We start from the raw sequence: 20,257 nt of genomic DNA, 5'->3' as shown, positions 1-20,257 counted from the left end.
AGTTATGCGATATGATAGAAACATTTATGTATTATACATTTTTTATTTCTGAGAAAGACATGAGTTGGATAACTGTCAAAACACAAAAATTACTATATGAACTTAATGTAAAATATTGGCAAGATGCATTGTTTTAATTCCAACTAAGTCCAACTGCAAAACCTCCAAGAAAAACTCCAAGAGAAACTCCAGAAAAGAAAAACTGAGAAAAACTCCAAGAGAAACTGAAACGTTGATTTTACTTCCCAGTCCTTATATTAAGTGGAGTTTTTGCATTTTGAGGCATTTGCTCAAATATTTTAAGTGATGCAATATGCCAGACAAATGTATGCATTACAAAATATTTATTTTATTTTTTTGTTTGAGAAAGTCATGAGTTGAATTTGTGTCAAAACATTTGAGATTACTATATGAACTTAATATTAAATATTGGCAAGAGGCATTGTTTTAATTCAGGTCCAACTGCAAAACCATCGGAGAAAAACTCCAGGAGAAACTGAAACGTTGATTTTGCTTTCCAGATTACAGCCATCAGTACTTTTGCTTGTTTTATGTTTTTTCTAACATTATTAAATTAAAGATAAAACCCTGATGATGAATAAAGAGAGTAATTTCGCAACAAGGAAACATCGCTAGCATGGTTTTGTTTGTGATGCGGGTCAAATAAATGTTTTAGACAGAGAGCAGGTAAATGTTGTTTACTATTGTGTATCTGTTACATACAGCAAACAAATGATACAGTAACACAGTACTATAAAAGTAGACACAAACTATACTTTTCACTTTCAGGAAGGCAAGGACTTAGCTTGGCAGATGGTGAATAACCACTGACACATAGTCTGTAGGATTGTTTGGTTAAAATAACATTTTTTTTTAGATGCATACTACCCATCCCTTTTATTTAAAATGAAATAAAAAAAATAACATGAAAACAAAACAGCTTTGACAAAGGTAAAAAATACATACAAAGAATGAATGGGTGTCCTGCCGGGAAACATACTTTATAAAGTGCAGATCTTAGACTCGTTGTCTTTCCGGTCAAGGCTGAAGTTTTATGTGTCTTAAAATGTAATGTGATTGGAAGATTATATTTGAGGCCAAGTTTTTTTTTTTTTTTTTTTTTTTTTTAATGGTAGTTAACATGGAGAATATTTCCCAACAAACACACATTACTTAATAATTTGTGAAACATTCAACATATCAGGGATGAAAAAACAAAAAAAAATCCTATAGCTTTTTACATTGTCAATATTGCCCAAGTACATCTCCCTAATGTTATGCTTTTTTTTTTTCTTCTTTTTTTCTCAATTAAGAAAATAAAGCAAGGCAAACATATTCTTGATCTCTATAAATCCTTAATACATCCAAAGCACTGAATACCAACAAGAGGCAAACACAGGACTTGGAATAAAAACAGTATACTACAGTATAAAGATAAAGTCTATTACTGAAACTTCAAGGCACAAGACTATGTTAAATAGACCATGAACTTTCTACCACGGTGGAACTGGAATCTATTTCTTATAGTTTAACTTCTGTTTCATTTGACTTGAAATGATCCTCCTTGTACGATTCAAAGTGCTGCATTTTATTCGTAAGGGTAAATTTCGTTTACTTCAGTCCTACCGTTACACAAATCAGAAACATACTAAAGGAGAAAACTAATATCCAATCTGCTGGGTATATTATCATACTATTGCTATGAAGATAAAACGCTCTATTTCCAAAGTTGGATTTATAATTGAAAAATAATAATAATAATAAAAAATTAGTACTAATAAAAATAAATCTAAGACAGAAATCTACAAATTACTTTAGCCACTACAAGGAATGGCATTTGAAGCCCAAACTCGGCTACCATTAGTTAATGAAACAAATCTGTTCATATTAAACAGACTGAAGTGCACAACCTTCATTAAACAGAACACATTCAGTATTTTATACCTCGTGAAACCCTTCGGATTCGGTTGGTGTGTTTGGGCTCAGCTCATCATTATATATAATAGTAAAGGGCAAGCAATGTCCTATCTTCTAATGGCAATCATGCATACTGATACATGTTCACGTACATAGCATGTATTTTTGGCTACAGGGACACAAGGACATTCCAAAGCATATTTCACTGCCAGAGGCACAAATAACCCAAACAAATAAGGAAATAAAACAAAAACCAACATATATAAATAATAAAAGTAATCTTCTTATTCTGTCTTTACCCATTTGTAGGGCTCCATTTGTGTCAGTGGGCTACAAAAGGCAAGAAGTTCTTTACAATACATCATTTCTAGGTGGACGCAATCGGCCAGCTGATGGGAAAAAAGAAAAATGAACAACAATGAAACCCTAGCTACAACACACACACCAGTGCACATTCTACCTATTTAAAAATACCAAGTAAAATCTAAGCATTTGAGTAAATTCACCTTCCACGTTGCTTCATTGGGATAAAGGGGTTTCTTTAGAATCAAAGGTCACTTCTACCACCTTAATAAGTCTCCCAAAATAAAGGCACTACCCTTTCTGTTTCAGCCAGACTGATGCAGCTTGTGAGTCGTAACTTCAATTCATGTCTGGAGGTTTCGCTACTGTTCAGAACCTGTAACCGAGAAATGTGCTCGCCGAGGAACCCATTCGTCTACCTCCGATCTCCCGCCCGAGTTTAGTCCGACCAGGGAGACGTTCACCGCAGATAGGTCACAACGTCAGCCGCCGGTTGAGTGAGCGCTCAGACTCTGCTGAGGACAGAGGGTGAGCCGGTGGTGTTTGACTTTAACACTTAAAAGTCTCCAGTTTGACCTCAAGCAATTAACTGGGTTTGTCTTTGCAGCGAGGACCAGACCTTGCGTTCCTCTGACTTAAAAATCCATTTCCTTCATCTGCTTTTGACTACTTGAAATGATTACATAGCCCTTGTTCGGAGCGGAAACGCTCTTTTATTCTCTGTGCCTCTTCCCCGTGAGGGTCGAGAGAGCGGGAGGCTGGAGGAAGAGAATGGAGACGCTTTCAATCTTAACAAGACTTGAGGGGGAAAATAAATATGCAATGTTCCTCGTGATTGTCGATCGTAATTTAATCTACACATTTAGTGACAAAAAAAAATTATATTTAAGATTCCAGATAACAAGTCTACTCTAAAACACACTTGGGAGGAGAAAAAAAAAAGGCTGGTAAGTTCTCTTTCTAATCTGAACCCCTAAATGAGAGCATCAAAAACAACACCGTACTCTAGATGAACTACCAGACAAAAAGATTTAACAAGTGATGAGTGTTATGACTGATTAAGGTTTAGTCGTACATATTTTTTTCACCATTTATGTCAGTGACGATGCATATCCATCAATAACCGTAAATGTATAAGATTTCATACAAAAATGAAACAGAGCACAATACTTTGAGGGGGCAAAAAAAGGAGCAGCAACTCTCAATCAAAACAGCAATTGCAATATCTAGAATACAAAATTAAAATCTGTGATAACATCAGACCCAGAGGTCTGAAACTATTGGTTTTATACATAATAACTGAAATTGTGTGGTTTGGATTTAATCTTATATCTATATATGTCTAATGTTTATATATATTTTTTATTTGATTTATTTCTTTTCGATGAGACAAGCACAAAGAGTCACATAACTCCCTTTGTCATCTCATTACTGGCCACAAAAAGAGATGTGGTACTTCCACTCACACTTATAAATGAGCATGGTTGGACACAGATTATGACATTTCAGATTTTTTTTGACGAGTACAGTCGAATCCACGTCATGTATAACATTTTATATAAAAATAAGTAACCACATAAAATTAAAATGACAAGACAATAAAAACGGTTTCCCACTCATATTCAATTGACTAAGGACTACTCGACTCAGACCTGACCCAACACTATTATTAGTGAAATGTAGCCTTTATGCATAACAATTTGGTAAATATGGGGTATTGTTTTGTAGAAAAAGCCATTCTAAACAAAAGAATGGCTCTTTATAATGACACTGATCATGCATTCTATTCTAGCACACATCTGAAGAAAGTTACAACCTCCGGACATGAAACAGAAGTCTGTGCAAAGCTAACAAGAAAAATGTATAATGCAAATAAATGGGTAGGTTTCTCACTATTCCAATATTTGATTCTGTGAAGGTGCTTTAAATGTAAGGTGCAATTCATCTAGAAGAAGAAACAAAAATGAAACCCAAAAAGTGCTGTCGAATTTTGTAAAATCCTAATCAATATTACATAATCAACAAAGAAGAACTTCCTCAGTTTTGGTTCAGAATAACATTTCATCTCGAAGGTACAATCAAATTAGACATCTTTAGCATGTCCAATCTCTAACAACTTCATGATTAGGTGTTCTTCTTTCTGATTGCAAATGTTCTCTGTCATTTAGAAAAAGTAGGCTTTAGAAAACTAATAGAACTATTCTTGATTGCATGGCCTTTTACATTGAATGCAAGATTTTCTTTCATTTGTTGCAAAGTAATGTTTCATAATACTCATAATTCAAAATGTTTAATCTTTAACCCTCATCTTTAGTGCTAAACCTGGCTTTATGTACAAGAAAGACAACGTCGGAGTACTGTAATAAATAGCACGCAAACATCAGCAACCCATGCATTTGACACAGCTAAAGCCTGACAAGACATTATATAAATATAGCCATCTATTAACTCTCCCGTCCAAATCATTTTTAGAACAGCAGCTCTATGGCATTAGTCTATAACCACACACACAATAAAACCAAAAGCTACATCATTTGAAATGCTTTGCTTTTTTTTTTTTTTTTTAGGGATTTGTCACAAGAACACAAGGCCACTCTTTAAATTGTACTTCATGGGAAAAAAGCAGGTAAACATAACAAACTCCTTTACTTCTATTCTTTTACGCGAGTTGACATCTACTCAAGATGCTACGCTGGACTGTGCTTTCAATATTCCCTAACAAATACATTTGTGCTTTATCTTCCCCACCAGAGAAAATAAATAATAGAGCTTTCCGCTCTAGTCGCATTTTCTCAGTCACCTCCGAAACTGTTGATTAGGTTAACTGAACTTCTGATAATTAATAGATTTGCGCTTAAAATACCGACAACTCACGGGAAACACTACTTCCAAATTCAATTGATCTTCACAGGTCAGCTTGGCACGAACCCACAACTAGGAAGTTCTTTTCTGTCGGAGTTAAGCTAGCGTCTTACTTCAAAGGTGAGGATGCTGCAACAGCTGCGTCCGACTCAAATGGAAAAGGTGGAAATGTGGCCCTGTTTTCTCCAGCTTGCCATTAGACTAGCCCATTCGTTTTAGACACAAAAGGAAGAACACACTGATTGGTCACCTTTTTGCTAGGGTTGAGATGACATGACTATGAGGCATTTTAGTACTTTGGAGAGCATTTTTGATCGGAAAGTTTCACTTTACGACAACTATGGCGTGTGACTTGTGCATCCATTACCACTTGAGTGTGTTTCTACTTCCTACAAGCTCCGACAAAGGAATAACTGGTTTAGGTGAGTGCTAAGATATACTAATACAAAGATATAGTGGGAAATCAAAGGAAACCATAAAGAAAAAAGTTTAGCGGAGAATTCAATCGGAAGCAAGAGAATTATCGCCCCCGCGTCCATCCCACAGAGAGAACGAGACACAACAGCTGCCTTTTGTTTAAGTACGTTTACATTTTTGTCTACTTTTTCTTTTTTTCCTCAGTAAAAAAGAACAAAAAAAATCACTCGTCTCGCCATGACCGCCTCTGCCTCCGCCTCACGCGCAAAGCCGCTGTCAATCAGTCACTTAGTCAGTCAGCTCACTGGCTCGCTCACTGGTGTCCGGGACTCGACCGTTTCCTCTCGGCTCGGCCTCGGAACAGCGGAGGGAGGCACAATGTCTCTCAGCTCCTTGCCATCCCCCGTCACAGTCGTCTGCTGCCCTCTCAGGTCAGAGGAGGCCATCTTGCTTGTGTTCTGAGCGTCCCTGCTCGAGGAGCTATCAGTTCTCGCTTCCTCCCTGCAGGCCACATGCTCCGCTCTGGGCTTGGAGGTGCTCAAGTCCTGGGGTTCGTTTTCGATGGTCGCAGGCGGCCCCCCTTGCGTGGAGTGACCCAGGGAGAGCTGGTGAGCCTGCGGAGTGTAGGTGGAGGGCGGCATGGCCTGCAGATGGTGGTGTTGGTGGTGGTAATGATGGTGGTGGTGTTTAAAGTGCTGCCCTCGATGATCTCTCTTCTTGTGACTCTTCGGTCCGCTGCCACTGCCGCTGGTTGCCGTCCCGCTGCTGCTGCTGCTGCCGTTCCCCGGATCTGTAGATGCCTCTTTGTGCTTCCGGCTAGGAAGCTTGTGAGACTTCTGTCCAGTTTCTACCTCCTCCCCTGTCGGGGTCACAGTTGATGCAGTCAGTCGTTTTGCTATCCCTGGTGCAAACGTCTCTGTTGTGGAAGCGGTGGATCCTTCCAACTCCTCTAAAGTCTCTCGAGTTTTGCGTTTCTTGATGGGAAGTGCCCTCTCCTGAACAGGCTTTACGGAAGACTCCTTCTGAGCTTTTTTCTTGGCCTCAGCAGTGAGGATGGCTGCAGTGGCGTACGCGGTGGCTGGGCCCATCCCCACCGCCGATTGCGTAGCAGCTGCTGGCTTGCGGCCACGTTTTTTGGGCGTGCTTGCCGGTTCCTGTTCCGATTTCCGTTTGCGGCCTCTGCGCACTTTGGCAACTGGTGCTTGCCCCACTGGAGCCCCTGGTTCAGTTTTGGGGGCCACAAAGGGCATCTTTACGAGTAGTTTTCCTGGACTCTTTTCTATGACACGCTTTACAGCCACCCCTTCCGTGGCCTGCCGTACCTTGCCACTGCCCTTTGGCCGACCCCTCCCACGACCGGAGGGTTTAACCACTTTAGGCTTCTTTGGCGGTCTCTTTTCTCTGCGAGAGGGGCTCCCGCGGCCCGTGACTGTGAAGTCAAAGTCATTAGGATCCGTGGTGGTATCGCCCACCTTTTGGAAGTATGCCATGAGCTCCACTTTGGAACGGAAGGCTTTCCCTTCTGGGCTGAAAAAAACAAAAACAATATATTTTGTATTATAAAAATTGATGACTGTAGAGTTAATGTGCACTAAATTAGGATTTTTAATTCAAATATGAGAATTTTTTTCCACTTCTCATTAAACACCCTTTAATAAAATGAAATAAAGGGAAAAATCCATTACGGGAAGTAAGAAACACAAACCCGTACTCCAAATACAAATATTTTCTTTGATTACACATTTATTTTTATTAAGCACCTTTTAATAAGAATAAAATTAAATCAAAGAAATAAAAACAGTGTTGAACAGCATGCACCCCTATTCATTATGTCAAATTGTTCAAAAGAACAATACACTTCATAACACAGAATTATTTAGCCATACAACAAATCATATGAATCAATCCACATTCGGCTCTAAAACACAAATCTCTGTGACCCAGACCAGTGTAATGCACAACTCTCTCTCTATCCTTGTAATTTATATTTATTGAACAACCACTGACTTGTCATATCATGCTTCAAATGCTGCTGGGACCTGTTACACTAGCTCGTCTTACACAGGAAGTGACATGCCACCTTAGACAATTCAGCCATGAATCTGTGATTAAAAGGCTGTTCATATCAACAATGATAACTATATTAGCATCCACACCAGCACACAACAATGTTCTGCTCATCTGCTACTTTAAATGCCCGCGCTCTACAAAGCAGAATGGATTCTGATTGGCTGTCTTTGTTTTTATCATTCATTAGCTAGGAAGAAAAATAATTTTGGAAATTTTTCCCACCATACTGATCCCCTGTGCTGTTATCATTAAGTTCAAGTTGTAGCTCTGGTGTGGACTCTGCCATTCTTTTAAATTAAGAATGATTATTAAAACATTATCGGTGTTAACAGACCTTCAAGACTTTAGTGATAATAAAATGGTAAAGCTTCTTACTCAAATCATCACTATAAAACTGACTTTGTATGGGCTGAAACAATTTCACATGTTAAAAAACTAAATATAAGTATGGTGAGGAATAAAAGATTATTTAAACTGGTAGGCAAGCAACCAAAAACACTACAAGCTTGCTTTGACGTAACAGACAGAAGTATATAACATATAAGTTTCACATAAATAATCCATGATATATGTCAATGATGACTATAGCATATTAAATGAGGGCCAGTGTTAACAGGTTAAGTTTTGTTGCGCAGCAGGATGCCGTCCCTTTTAATTAAAATTCAAAGACTCTCCAAACACAATAACTTAACTTTCATAATGACTGATTTGTTACATGTGTGTCATTTAGACGTAGCATTGCGAAACGACTATCATCTCAGTCGCTCTCAAAAAAACACTCACTTCCTGCAACTTGTACTAACTTGATCAGGTAGACATCAAATTTTCCAGCAGATCTCCCCGACTTGCGCTGTTTCAGCTTGCGCGTCCACCCTTGAGGCAGTGAAGGGTCGTCATACAGTGGGCCTCTGTCCCGAATGATGGAACGCCGCTGCTTGGCTGCTGCGGAAGATTCTGGAGCGCTGAGAGCAGCTCCAACTTCAGGGTCAATGGGTTCAGACTTCCCTGCCTCCGTCTGTTGTCCAACATCCCCCTGCGTAAGGAGGGGCGGGGGTGGAGGAACAGACACTGTGGCCTCAAGTTTTTCCACATCTTGCCGTTCCCTTTTGTTTTTCTTCTGCTTCTGCGTCTTGTCTTTTGAGCCCTCCTGGTCTTCATTCTTGTCCTCACCTCTGCTGACAACACAAGAAATAAGTGGCACACTGAGACAGGATGAGTCTTACTGGTCCGTATTCAAATCAACCGCTTGTCTAAATGTCTATGAAGTCTGTTTTAACGAACAGAAGTGCTGCGCTTGCACATTTGCCATCAAGAATTCAATATTTTGGCATCAAAGCATGCTCACTTTCAGATCACACAAGCTCTATTAAATAACCCCAACGAGCAGGCAAGATGTGGCCTGAATTTGAAATGTTAGCATAAAACTGTTAACCGAATAAACTGACGCAATTCGCATCTTAACATCTTTAGGTGTCATGTGAAAACTGATTTTAGGATGTGTCTGTTTCGTAACCTCAGGAGAAACAAGTTTGATTTGATTTCTACTCTGCTTACAGACACATGGAAACCACCTTGGTGTTGTCAAGAAGCCGTGTCAAGCAGAACCTTGACGTAGAGGTTGAATCATTATGTCTTCAGAGGACAGAGGAATTCCCCGCTTGTCTGTGGCTGTGGCTTGTCCCTCACGGGCGACAGCAAACTCTGTATTTTTACACAATGCTCAACTTAATCTGCCATAAATTTAAATGGCAGATTACTCTAAAAACATGTGTTTGTCATCGTAAACACATGGTGGTCACAATATTTTGTCCATAAAAACATCAGATCCCAATGAAACAAATATAGTCCGTATCTACAGCAAAGAAAAACTGCGAGATTTGCTGTCTACTTATTTTGAACTTTTTCTTTAGTTGTCTTTTACAATACTACTTGCCTACTTTCAGTTTACAAAACAACAAACAGCCAGACTGAATTAAATGACACATTTTTTTGATTTTCTTAGCATTTACAGTTACTCTACCAGGGTGGAGACGGTAACAGATCCCACATGTTTTAAGCTCAAATGCTGTCACTTTTGATGAGAGTACAGTGTTGAAATTCAGAAGGCAAACCCAAGCGATGAACACATCAACAAAGTTAACAAGGTACACAAAGCTGAAACAGATAGTTACTTTGTTCTTTTATGTTACACTCACTTTAACAATGATTAACAGTTTGCAAAAATAGTTTGGCGACATGTTTCAGTACTTCAACAAGAGTAACCACACAGGTTAAAAACAAACATTCACTGGACAGTATTCAATTTGAGCATATTATCCTGCTTTATTGCAAATAAAGGTACCAATTTATGACTACACATGCATGCTGCACTTAGTATGCATGTGAAGTATGCTAGAATATTTAATCTGCACTATAAACCGTGAGTTACAATGTGGAGTAGCATTTCCCACAATGCAATTTCACAGGTTTTAAAACTTTCATAGATAGCAACAGTTTGGTTCCAGAAGCAGAAATCCCATTATCACCAAAGAGGACTTGATTTATTTTAAACAATACCATAAAAACCTTTCGAGACCTCAAAGACTGTTAAGCGATCAATTTGTATATGCTTCTGTAGAAGTCAGCGAAAACTAAAAGTTGCTTAATGCAAATTATTTAATTTAAAATGGTTTCTTTCCAGTGAAAAACTATGCTTTCCATTATCCTAGAATGAGAAGCACACCAAAACATTTAAATAGAAATTGAAATCGCAACAAAATAGTTGAGAAATAAACCGCTCACTCTCAAAAAGCATCGCAAATAACATCAAGTCTGAGACTACTTAAATCCATATAAATATTCTGCAATGAACATCATTTACAATTGAAGGCGGTTTTGCTTAAAATCAACCAGTTTTAGTGTTCACATTTTTTTAGAACAACTGCATTGAAACGTTTCATGGTATGAGTAGTTATCCTGAGGTTCGGCCGACTCTGAATAAGATTTAAATGAAAAGAGGACTGACAGCATGAGATAAAGAATCCTTCACGCAGTCAGGATCACAATGACAGTAAAACTAAAAAACCAAAGTGGTTTCCACTTGACTTTTAAATAAAACACTCTTAAAATACATTTAAAAGGCTCAACTTCTAGTGCTTTTAACTAATAAACCCACACAAACATCTGCAGACTGCGCTATCTTTTCAGTGATATTCACTTGAATTCTTGATTCATGTCTTTTAAAGAGCAAGTGTCTTTAAATGAATATGCATTTCAACAATTACTTTGTTAACAAGTGTAATTTTAGGCAAAAGCTGCATCAGTTCATCACTTTAGCAGAACACATATACCAGTTCTGACATAAAACATTTTTTGGGAAGTTCACATCCTGCAACGTGACTTTTTAAAATATTTTGCATATATGTTATGCATGCAACATTTATGACCGCAAATTAAATGAGAAACTACATGGAATATTTGCATTTCATCAATATTTGAAAAAAGAGCCACACTGCAGGACCACCGAAAATTAATTGAAGACAATTACGTTATTAAAAGTCCAGTCTCCATGACCTATTATATACAATTTCCCTTATTTACATACATTAATCTTATGCATTCAAATGTATTAATTTACAACTGTATCATGTGTGGCATGCTCCATTAAATTATTGCTAGGGCAGATACTGGATCATTTGGCGTAGATGAGATATTCTGTTTGTAAGCCGTGGAATAATTTATAGATCTGACCTTAAGCATGAACTACCCATTTATGAGATGAACACAAATGAACACCAGCACGTCATAGGTTTTCTGTAAGTCACGACTTTGTTGGAGGCGATACAATTAAAGAACCATGATGAAAGCTAATTGGTATTGGTCATAATTAAGTTTTAATCGTGAATGTTGACTGTTCAATTTAGTACTAAGTAGGATGCAGCGAAGGCCATAAACCTCAGCTTGAAATCAATGAATATGTGCATTAGACAACATTTATTTTAAAACATTACCAGATATGAACAATTATACCATATTGGACAATCAAGGACCATCGTAAACCATAATGAAAGGCCGAAAACACATCGGAAAATCAGAGAGGGAGATGATGACAGAGTTTATTTGGACTTATGTTGAAAATTTGCCCCACTGTAAAGTTTGAAAATAAAGATTATTAGAGAAAGTTTTACAATAAAAAAAAAATAATAATTTCAGTTTTTTTTATTTCATGTTTAATGCAATGTTTTACTTGCCATTTTCTGTAACGTTTGGTAAAATCTACTAGCAGTTTCTGAGTAAAAAAGAAACATCCAGTGCATTTCAAAACAGCATTTCAGTGACCAAATGAAATTCATAATAAATGCTAAAAATAATAACCTGTTTGAGTTAAAACAATAAAATATTCCACAGCTGGCAAACAAAATGTTTCATCTAGCCAGTACCTGCCCTTGCAATGAATTCATGGAGCATGCAACACAGGAACAAGTTGCACAGGATGCAAGTTGAGCCTCTGAGACCTGTCTTGTCACAAGTGTGCGCAGAAAACATGAAGCATTGTGTCTTGCTTGTCACTCAGTTCGTGCAAATCCCCCTGCGGTCGACCACACACACATACAGACAAATATGATGCTGCTAGATCTGTTAGCTGGCTACCGGAAGTCACCTCAACAATATCACCAGCCTGCTCTCACATGGGAGTGCCTTGTGCGTTGCTAAAGCAAACTGAATATCTATATTCCAGTGATGCAAGAAGCACAACGCTGTGTTTTGCACCCGGAGTTACATGGTTTGCATGCTGTAGGGGCAAAACGAGCAGCGATAACAACAAAGACGCACGAACAGTGACATCAGGCAGAGAAATAGCACACTGGCCAACTTGCTTGCATATGCAAACTTGGTACCTGATGATGCACAGCTAGCTACCTACACAGCATTGCACTGGACTAAAACGCACCTTAACCTCATTTCTAAGCACTCAGGCAAGCCTTTCCACAACAGGACAGGCAGATCTATCTGGAGCAAATTTCATTTCGGTCCCCTTCCTTGTCCTGCAGCGCCACAGGCGAGCTAACTTACTTCAGTATGCTGTTTTTGACAGCTAGGGCGCTTCGGAATTAAACAACACAGGAGCGCCGTTAATGTTCGCGCGATTATCAGCAAAACAAAACATGTGTGCGTTCAAAACCCCAGGCAGCCCTTTGCTCCAGATTTCAGGAGAGTTTTTGAAGTCAAGTCAGAAAACGACACCGGATTAAAGCGTGCCGCACAAAGTGTCCGCTGATCGTGGAAAAAAGAGCGGGAGAAATGCGAGTGACGTATTCTCAACGCCTTTCGCGGGCTAGCGCAGCTAACATTCCCCCCTCAGCCTGCGCCTGCCTGACAAAATATCACAGCGACGATCAAAACCGACGCCATCGCCGCTCGCGACGCCTGACATTGGAATCCGTGACAACGGGAATGGATGCGATGCACACTTACAGTCTCTCCTCTCCGCTCTCTGCGGCGGCCATTTTTATTTAAATAAATAAATTTCCAAAAAATCACGCAACATCTTTGTGAGTACCCCTCACCCTCCTCTCCCACTCCCTCTACACAACACCATCCTTCGGACGCGAGATCTCGCGAGAGGTGGGGTGGAAGGGAAAGGGGGTAACGCGTCCATTCTCGCGAGAGCTGAGAAGTGGATAACCAGAGAGGGAAACAACGTCCAGGGCGAGGAAAGCTGCATTGCACACCAGCATAATAGTGCATGACTGTTTTATTTCGATCTGCAAAAAAAGTCCTGTTTCTTTGGGATAAATCCATGGCAAGTTTTTAAATTACTTAAAAAAACGCCTTGTGATAAAACCTCTTTCAAACAGATCTGCACATTAAATATTAGAGACTAGGAGTGCCATAAAAATATATATTTTTTTTATTAACAAACATGTAAATGAACAAAAGACTTTTCAAATTGACTGTTTGCAGTTTTATTTAATTCACATTGCCTATGTGACCCTGGATTTTACTTGTTTGCCAAAAATCATTAGGATATTAAGTAAAGATCATGTTCCAATAAGATATTTTGTAAATTTCCTACTGTAAATATATTAAAACTTTATTTTTGATTAGTGAAATGCATTGCTAAGAACTTCATTTGGACAGCTTTAAAGGCGATTTTCTTAATATTTAGATTTTTTTGCACCCTTGGATTTCAAATTTTCAAATAGGCCTAGTTAATATTGTCATATCCTGACAAACCATACATTATTGTATGATGTATACATTTCAATTTCCAAAAACTGACCCTTATGACTGGGTTTGTGGTCCGGGGGTCACATGTAAGTAAAAGAAAAACCACACACACATTTTTTTTTTATTTCCATTTTTTAAGTTTTAAAAGTACAAATACTTAAAAGCAAAAAGTACACAAATACAGCAATTATACATTGTTGGAATATACTGAATATTTTAAATACATTTTTTATGCTGATTTGCTTTTCTTTCTTTTTTTTTATCTGAATCACAATGCTAAGCAAGCAAGCATAAGGCTCTTTTTATGCCAGTGAAATTCATATGTTGGGCAATTTGAACTTTCTTCAATTACAAATTTTGCTTGCCATTGACATTGACATTTTCTTTGGTCCAACTGTGAGCAATCAACAAGTTTTGTGTGGTGATGTTTGCAAGGTTGACGTTTGTAATTAAATTTTTTTTCCAACTTCCTCTTTTGACACATGAATGTGATAATGAGGTATGAAAAGAAAGAAAAAGAGGAACTGCGAGTACTATTAGGGGACATCTTTACTTACAGGCCTACAGCTGAAAAAGTGGTATATTCACAGACTTAGCAGAAAGCAAGACACTTAAAGATATGCACATGTAGCTATGTGACCATTACCTTTAAAACTGAATCAACATCAAATGCAAATCAATTTGGAAAACACTTAAAGGGAATTTGATGCAAATTTTATCATGAAAAATTAATTTTAAATAATTGTCTCATTGTTCATATTAGATTTTACATGGTGAGATGTGTATGTATGTGGTTTGGAGTTCCTGAAAATGTTTCCTTACATTCAGCTGAGCTTATGTTAGTCTCCCGTCCTCCTGCAATCAAAAAAAAAAAGTCTTCAACAACACTCGCATCTGAAATAGCAAAAACAGAATAAATCTGACAGCTACAATTTCTTGAGAAGCACTAAATCCATGTTGTCATAACATTCACCTTGGAGTGAATGTTTCTTTTTTGAGACCCCAGGAGCCCAAATTCAAACCCAGAAAAATAAGATCCGACCACCTCAGAGAAAACCAGTGTTGAGCTGCTGCAAGAGCTTTTGAAGCACAGGAGCTGTGGTCGGAGTTCGGGTTCGCTAATCATTTGAATCAGTTCGGGAGTTCGGAGCGGGTTCGCGGATCATTTGAATCAGTTCGAGAGTTCGGAGCGGGTTCGCGAATCATTTGAATCAGTTTGGGGTTCGCGAATCATTTGAATCAGTTCGGGAGTTCGTAGCGGGTTCGCGGATCATTTGAATCAGTTCGAGAGTTCGGAGCGGGTTCGCGAATCATTTGAATCAGTTTGGGGTTCGCGAATCATTTGAATCAGTTCGGGAGTTCGTAGCGGGTTCGCGGATCATTTGAATCAGTTCGAGAGTTCGTAGCGGGTTCGCGGATCATTTGAATCAGTTCGAGAGTTCGGAGCGGGTTCGCGAATCATTTGAATCAGTTTGGGGTTCGCGAATCATTTGAATCAGTTCGGGAGTTCGTAGCGGGTTCGCGGATCATTTGAATCAGTTCGAGAGGTCGGAGCCGGTTCGCGGATCATTTGAATCAGTTCGAGAGTTCGGAGCGGGTCCGCGAATCATTTGAGTCAGTTTGGGAGTTCGGAGCGAGTTCGCGGATCATTTGAATCAGTTTGTGGTTCGCGATCCAGATCGATTTTTGGTTGTAAATGTCAATATCGGTCGTCGATCAAATTTCGATGTTGAATCAACTTTCATTTTTTGGTCTGAACATTAGAACTAAAGCATCGATTCAACTTCGAAATCACATTGACTCATCAACCGACACAGCCAGACTCATCTGATCGAAATCATAATGTCGGATCTTTGTTGAAACTTGATCAGAGGAATCGGAGATCTGCGAGTGCACTCTCACAGAAAGAAATCGTCATTATTTTATATAGCCTTGTGGGTTGTCCGTCTGCCACTGAATATTATAGGCTAAGTTAGTTAGGTTACTTAAAGTCTGAAGTTTCTTTTTTTAAGGAAACAAGCGGTGAGTAAACAAATAGAGAGTGCAAGCGTTAGAGGGTCAAGTCAACTTTTAGTTCTCATAGTATACACACACAGGCATATTTAGTACTGGGCGAATCGAGGGTTGAGTGTTTCTGTAAATTCTGCGTGTTTTAATGAGCGCGCGCTGAACATTGTAGCGTTCAGATTCAAACACTGGAGCGGAGGGAGTTGCCATGGAAACGGGGCGATCTCGCTGCTGTTTTCACTGCTTTCGGTAAGTTTAGTAATTAAAAATTGCACAAATATCATATGCCATTGTTCCTGACATCTCTCTTGCTTGTATTTGACCCGCATCTGTTGAATTTACTTCATAGAAATGGTTTAGTGTTTTCGAACAAGTCCGAAATCTTAACTGTTATCAGAGGAGGTAACGTATGCTAACTCCATAGACTGATCTTTTATAAAGAGTTTGGGATTTTAATAACACATTTATGTGTAGATGAGAGGCATTGACAGTGCTGTAAAAGATTTGCTTGTCTTTTTTATTCAGCCTAAATACACACTAACGTTACCATTAATCAGTGACGCCATTACATCAGCGTCACAGTTCAAACGCATTTTGATCTCGTCTAATGGTCAAAAAAATATTGATAAAAAACTTTTAAGGATATTTATTAAATACATATTCTTTCTCTTTTCTACATTTCTAGTAGCTTGGTTTCTTGTGATAAAACTGTCATTGTATACTGAATTTTGGCTCTGTGACAGATTGCTTGTTTATATTTCTAGATTCTTCTAGTGTTTGATAGCCTTCTGCATCCCAGAGTCTGAGCCAGCCTCCTTTCCAACAACATCTCCAAGGCACACTGAACCATATGACTAGCAGGTTTACCCCAAACATACACTTATGCTATCCTTACCAATTTCTGAATTAATATCACATAAAGTAGCAGTTTTCTGTGAAATGTAATTTATTTCTGTTATGCGCAGCTGTATTTTCAGCATCATTACTCCAGTCTTCAGTGTCACATGGTCTTCAGAAATCATTTTAATATGATGATTTACTGCTCAGAAACCTTTCTGATTCTTAACAATGTCGAAAACAGTTGTGCTGCTCAATGTATGAATGTATATACATTACAGACCAAAAGTTTGGACACACCTTCAAAACATTCAAAGAGTTTTCTTTATTTTCATGACTATGAAAATTGTAGAGTCACACTGAAGGCATCAAGGGCTATTTGAGCAAGAAGGAGAGTGATGGGGTGCTGCGCCAGATGACCTGGCCTCCACAGTAACCAGACCTGAACCCAATCGAGATGGTTTAGGGGTGAGCTGGACCGCAGACAGAAGGCAAAAGGGCCAACAAGTGCTAAGCATCTCTCGGGGAACTCCTTCAAGACTGTTGGAAGACCATTTCAGGTGACTACCTCTTGAAGCTCATCAAGAGAATGCCAAGAGTGTGCAAAGCAGTAATCAAAGCAAAAGGTGGCTACTTTGAAGAACCTACAATATGACATATTCAGTTGTTTCAGACTTTTTTGTTATGTATATAATTCCATATATAATTCCACATGTGTTCATTCATAGTTTTGATGCCTTCAGTGTGAATCTGCAATTTTCATAGTCATGAAAATAAAGAAAACTCTTTGAATTAGAAGGTGTGTCCAAACTTTTGGTCTGTACTGTTTATATATATATATATAGAGAGAGAGAGAGAGAGAGAGAGAGAGAGAATTCTTTGATAAATAGAAAATTCTTCTTGACACTAACTTTTGATTAATTTAATATGTCCTTGCTGAATAAAAATAAGAATTTCTTTTAAAAAATGTGTACATTACCATTTAGAAGTTTGGGGTCTATATAACAATCAAGCTTTGAAAATAAAACACCTGCTCCACTCACCGGTCTCGAGTCTCACGGAGGAGATCGGAGGGAGACAAAAGAGAAGCGATGATGAGAGAGGACCAGGCCTGGACTTCATTTTGTGTTTGTGTGCGACAATCGTCTGCGAGTGGCTGGCATGGTGTTTTGTCTTTATTTTATTATTAAAGCTTTGTTTGATTGTCCGCCAGTTCCCGCTTTCCCCTTTCTGAGTTTGTTAAGTTTGTATGCCGTTACAGTTATATTGTGACTTTATTAAACGATCCTCTACGAAAATACAGTTTCACAGTGTTATCAATGTACTTTCAGGGAGGAACCTGTCAGCAATCTACTTCACAGCCGTCAGTGAAAGCAGTTAACAGTTACAGACGTGTGTGTTGGATCAGTGTCAGATCTGAATTCTGCAGGTAGCTAGATCTCCAGGAACAGGATTGTACAGCCCTGTTATATTGGTAATGTATGATGGATTTTATTTTTATTGAAGGTTTCCTGGGATGACCGTTGAGGAGATCAGCACATCAGATGTTGTCCTGGACAGCTGTACCTACAGTACACCACACTGACTTCTTTGCATGGATTGCTGACTACTAAAATTATGTTCTATGAAGGTATTATAGCAAACATGAGAACCTGTGACAGTGCAAATATTGTAATGAATAGTCACACATACATTTTTTTAGTACTAACAATATGTTTGTTTTTTTACTAATTCTCTACAGCAAACACAACACAACAGTTACACCATTTCATATTCTGAGGTGCAAAAATCCTAATGTACACATAAGAGAACAACAGTATACAAGTGCTCAGTTTAGCCCCTTCCACATGCACTGAGATTCTAGATAATACACAGGTAATGTGTCCTGGCAATTGTTCCCGGAACGTTAGGATTGAAAGGCAGGTCATTCTACCATGATCTTATCTACAAATACTACTATTCTCATAAAGTCTGTAAATATGTCCAGTTCTAACAAACATTTCAGGAAAAAATATTCAATAATACGAGCAAAATGAAATGCAGCCCTGCATAAATCTGGTATAACTGAGCCTGTGAATCTTTTAATTTGTAGAATAGGATTTATGCACCTGTAGTGATAATTTTGAGAAGGTTTTGTTGTGTATGTGAGAGAGAAAGAAAGAAACAAAATACAAGCTTGCAACTCCAAAAACATTTTCTTGATGATTTTTGAAATATTCTCACAAGTGCTCATTTTTTTATAATAATGTACAAAGTGTCTCGATTGTACAGTAGATGTACTGTATGCAAATTTAACAAAGGGACATTAACAACTGAATATTCAGGGGATGCAAACTTGTCACCTTTAAATAAAAATTGACATTTTGAATCCAAAAATCATCCAAAGAGATCCAAATAATTTTTTTAAAAGGAATTAGTTAAATAGCACATGCTAAATAACACAAGGCATTTTTTGTTTACCTTTTATATACATAATAAAAAGAAAAGAAATGCATGTTTTACATCAAATGTTGCCATTTTATATGAAAATATACAAAAGATAATATTTTCAAGGCATAAAACAATTATATGATAAAAACAATTACCCCCAATATATAAAAAAATCAACTAAAAATTTACTTTATTGTCGTATTGTGGCCTACATGATCAAACCTGATTAGGTCACATCCCTGATATTACAAACAACTCAAGTTTTGATTGCAAATGAAAACTGATTGATCTATATATGTACCTGTGTCTTCTTTATAAATCATCATCTCACATATGTCTTTTATTTTGTGGAACACAAAAGCAAAGAGTGCAATCATATATATATATATATATATATATATATATATATATATATATATATATATTAGAAAAGCTATGATAGTGAACTGTGACTGCGGTTGTCAGTTTTTTAAGGTTCTGCCTTGCATCTTCTTTTTTGACCAACTTAAAATAAGTAACACATTTGGTCATTACCTGGTCTGATGAGTCTCGATTTCTGCTGCTACATTTAAAAGGTAAGGTCAGAATTTGGCATAAAGAACACTAAAGCATTGATCCATCCTGGCTTGTCTCAGCGGTTCAGGCTGGTGGTGGTGGTGTAATGGTGTGGGGGATATTTTCATGCCACACTTTTGGGCCCCTTAGTACTAATAGAGCATTGTTTAAAAATTGTACAAGCTATAGAGATAACCGCAACCTGGAGAGGATTGTGAAACAAAACCCATTCAAAAATGTGGGGAAGATTCACAACAAGTGGACTGCAGCTGGAGTCAGTGCTTCAAGAACCACTACATACAGACGTATGCAAGACATGGGTTTCTGCATTCCTTGTATCAAGACACTCTTGAACAACAGACAGCGTCAGAAGCGTCTCACTTCAAAAAGGACTGGTCTGCTGCTGAGTGGTCCAAAGTTATGTTCTCTGATGAAAGTAAATTTAGCATTTCCTTTGGATATCAGGGTCCCAGAGTCTGGAGGAAGAGAGGAGAGGCACACAATCTACGTTGCTTGAGGTCCAGTGAAAATTTTCCACAGTCAGTGATGGTTTGCAGTGCCATGTCACTTAGTTTTCAGTAATAATCATCAAAATTAAAAGAAATAAACATTTGAAATATATCAGTCTGTGGGTAATGAATGAATATAA

General features: G+C 38.1%; 1 protein-coding gene and 1 long non-coding RNA gene across 5 annotated transcripts; one reads left to right on the top strand and one right to left on the bottom strand.

Moving 5' to 3' along the window:
- Positions 1-683: 683 nt before the first annotated feature.
- On the bottom strand, positions 684-13,193 carry LOC113107029 (methyl-CpG-binding protein 2-like). 3 transcript variants are annotated; one of them, XM_026269154.1, is made up of 3 exons: positions 13,024-13,193; positions 8,373-8,744; positions 684-7,026 (listed from the first exon to the last, which is right to left on the bottom strand). In XM_026269154.1, the coding sequence occupies exons 1-3, from the start codon at positions 13,053-13,055 to the stop codon at positions 5,796-5,798; spliced, it is 1,635 nt and encodes a 544-aa protein (XP_026124939.1). In that variant the 5' UTR covers positions 13,056-13,193; the 3' UTR covers positions 684-5,795. The 3 variants fall into 3 exon arrangements, with proteins under 3 accessions (XP_026124939.1, XP_026124940.1, XP_026124941.1); XM_026269155.1 differs by having other exon boundaries at positions 8,373-8,741; positions 13,024-13,191; XM_026269156.1 differs by lacking the exon at positions 13,024-13,193 and adding an exon at positions 12,500-13,017 and having other exon boundaries at positions 8,373-8,741.
- A 2,614-nt stretch (positions 13,194-15,807) lies between these two features.
- LOC113106715 (uncharacterized) lies at positions 15,808-18,458 on the top strand. 2 transcript variants are annotated; one of them, XR_003292554.1, is made up of 5 exons: positions 15,808-16,035; positions 16,136-16,188; positions 16,551-16,647; positions 17,955-18,052; positions 18,130-18,458. It is a non-coding gene; the product is annotated as an uncharacterized LOC113106715 (long non-coding RNA). The 2 variants fall into 2 exon arrangements; XR_003292555.1 differs by lacking the exon at positions 16,136-16,188.
- Positions 18,459-20,257: the final 1,799 nt, after the last annotated feature.

The sequence above is a fragment of the Carassius auratus genome, chromosome 8 (assembly GCF_003368295.1).
Source record: "Carassius auratus strain Wakin chromosome 8, ASM336829v1, whole genome shotgun sequence".
Classification (NCBI taxonomy): domain Eukaryota; kingdom Metazoa; phylum Chordata; class Actinopteri; order Cypriniformes; family Cyprinidae; genus Carassius; species Carassius auratus.
Note: the sequence above shows the minus strand (reverse complement) of the source record. Positions and strands in the feature narration are given on the sequence as shown.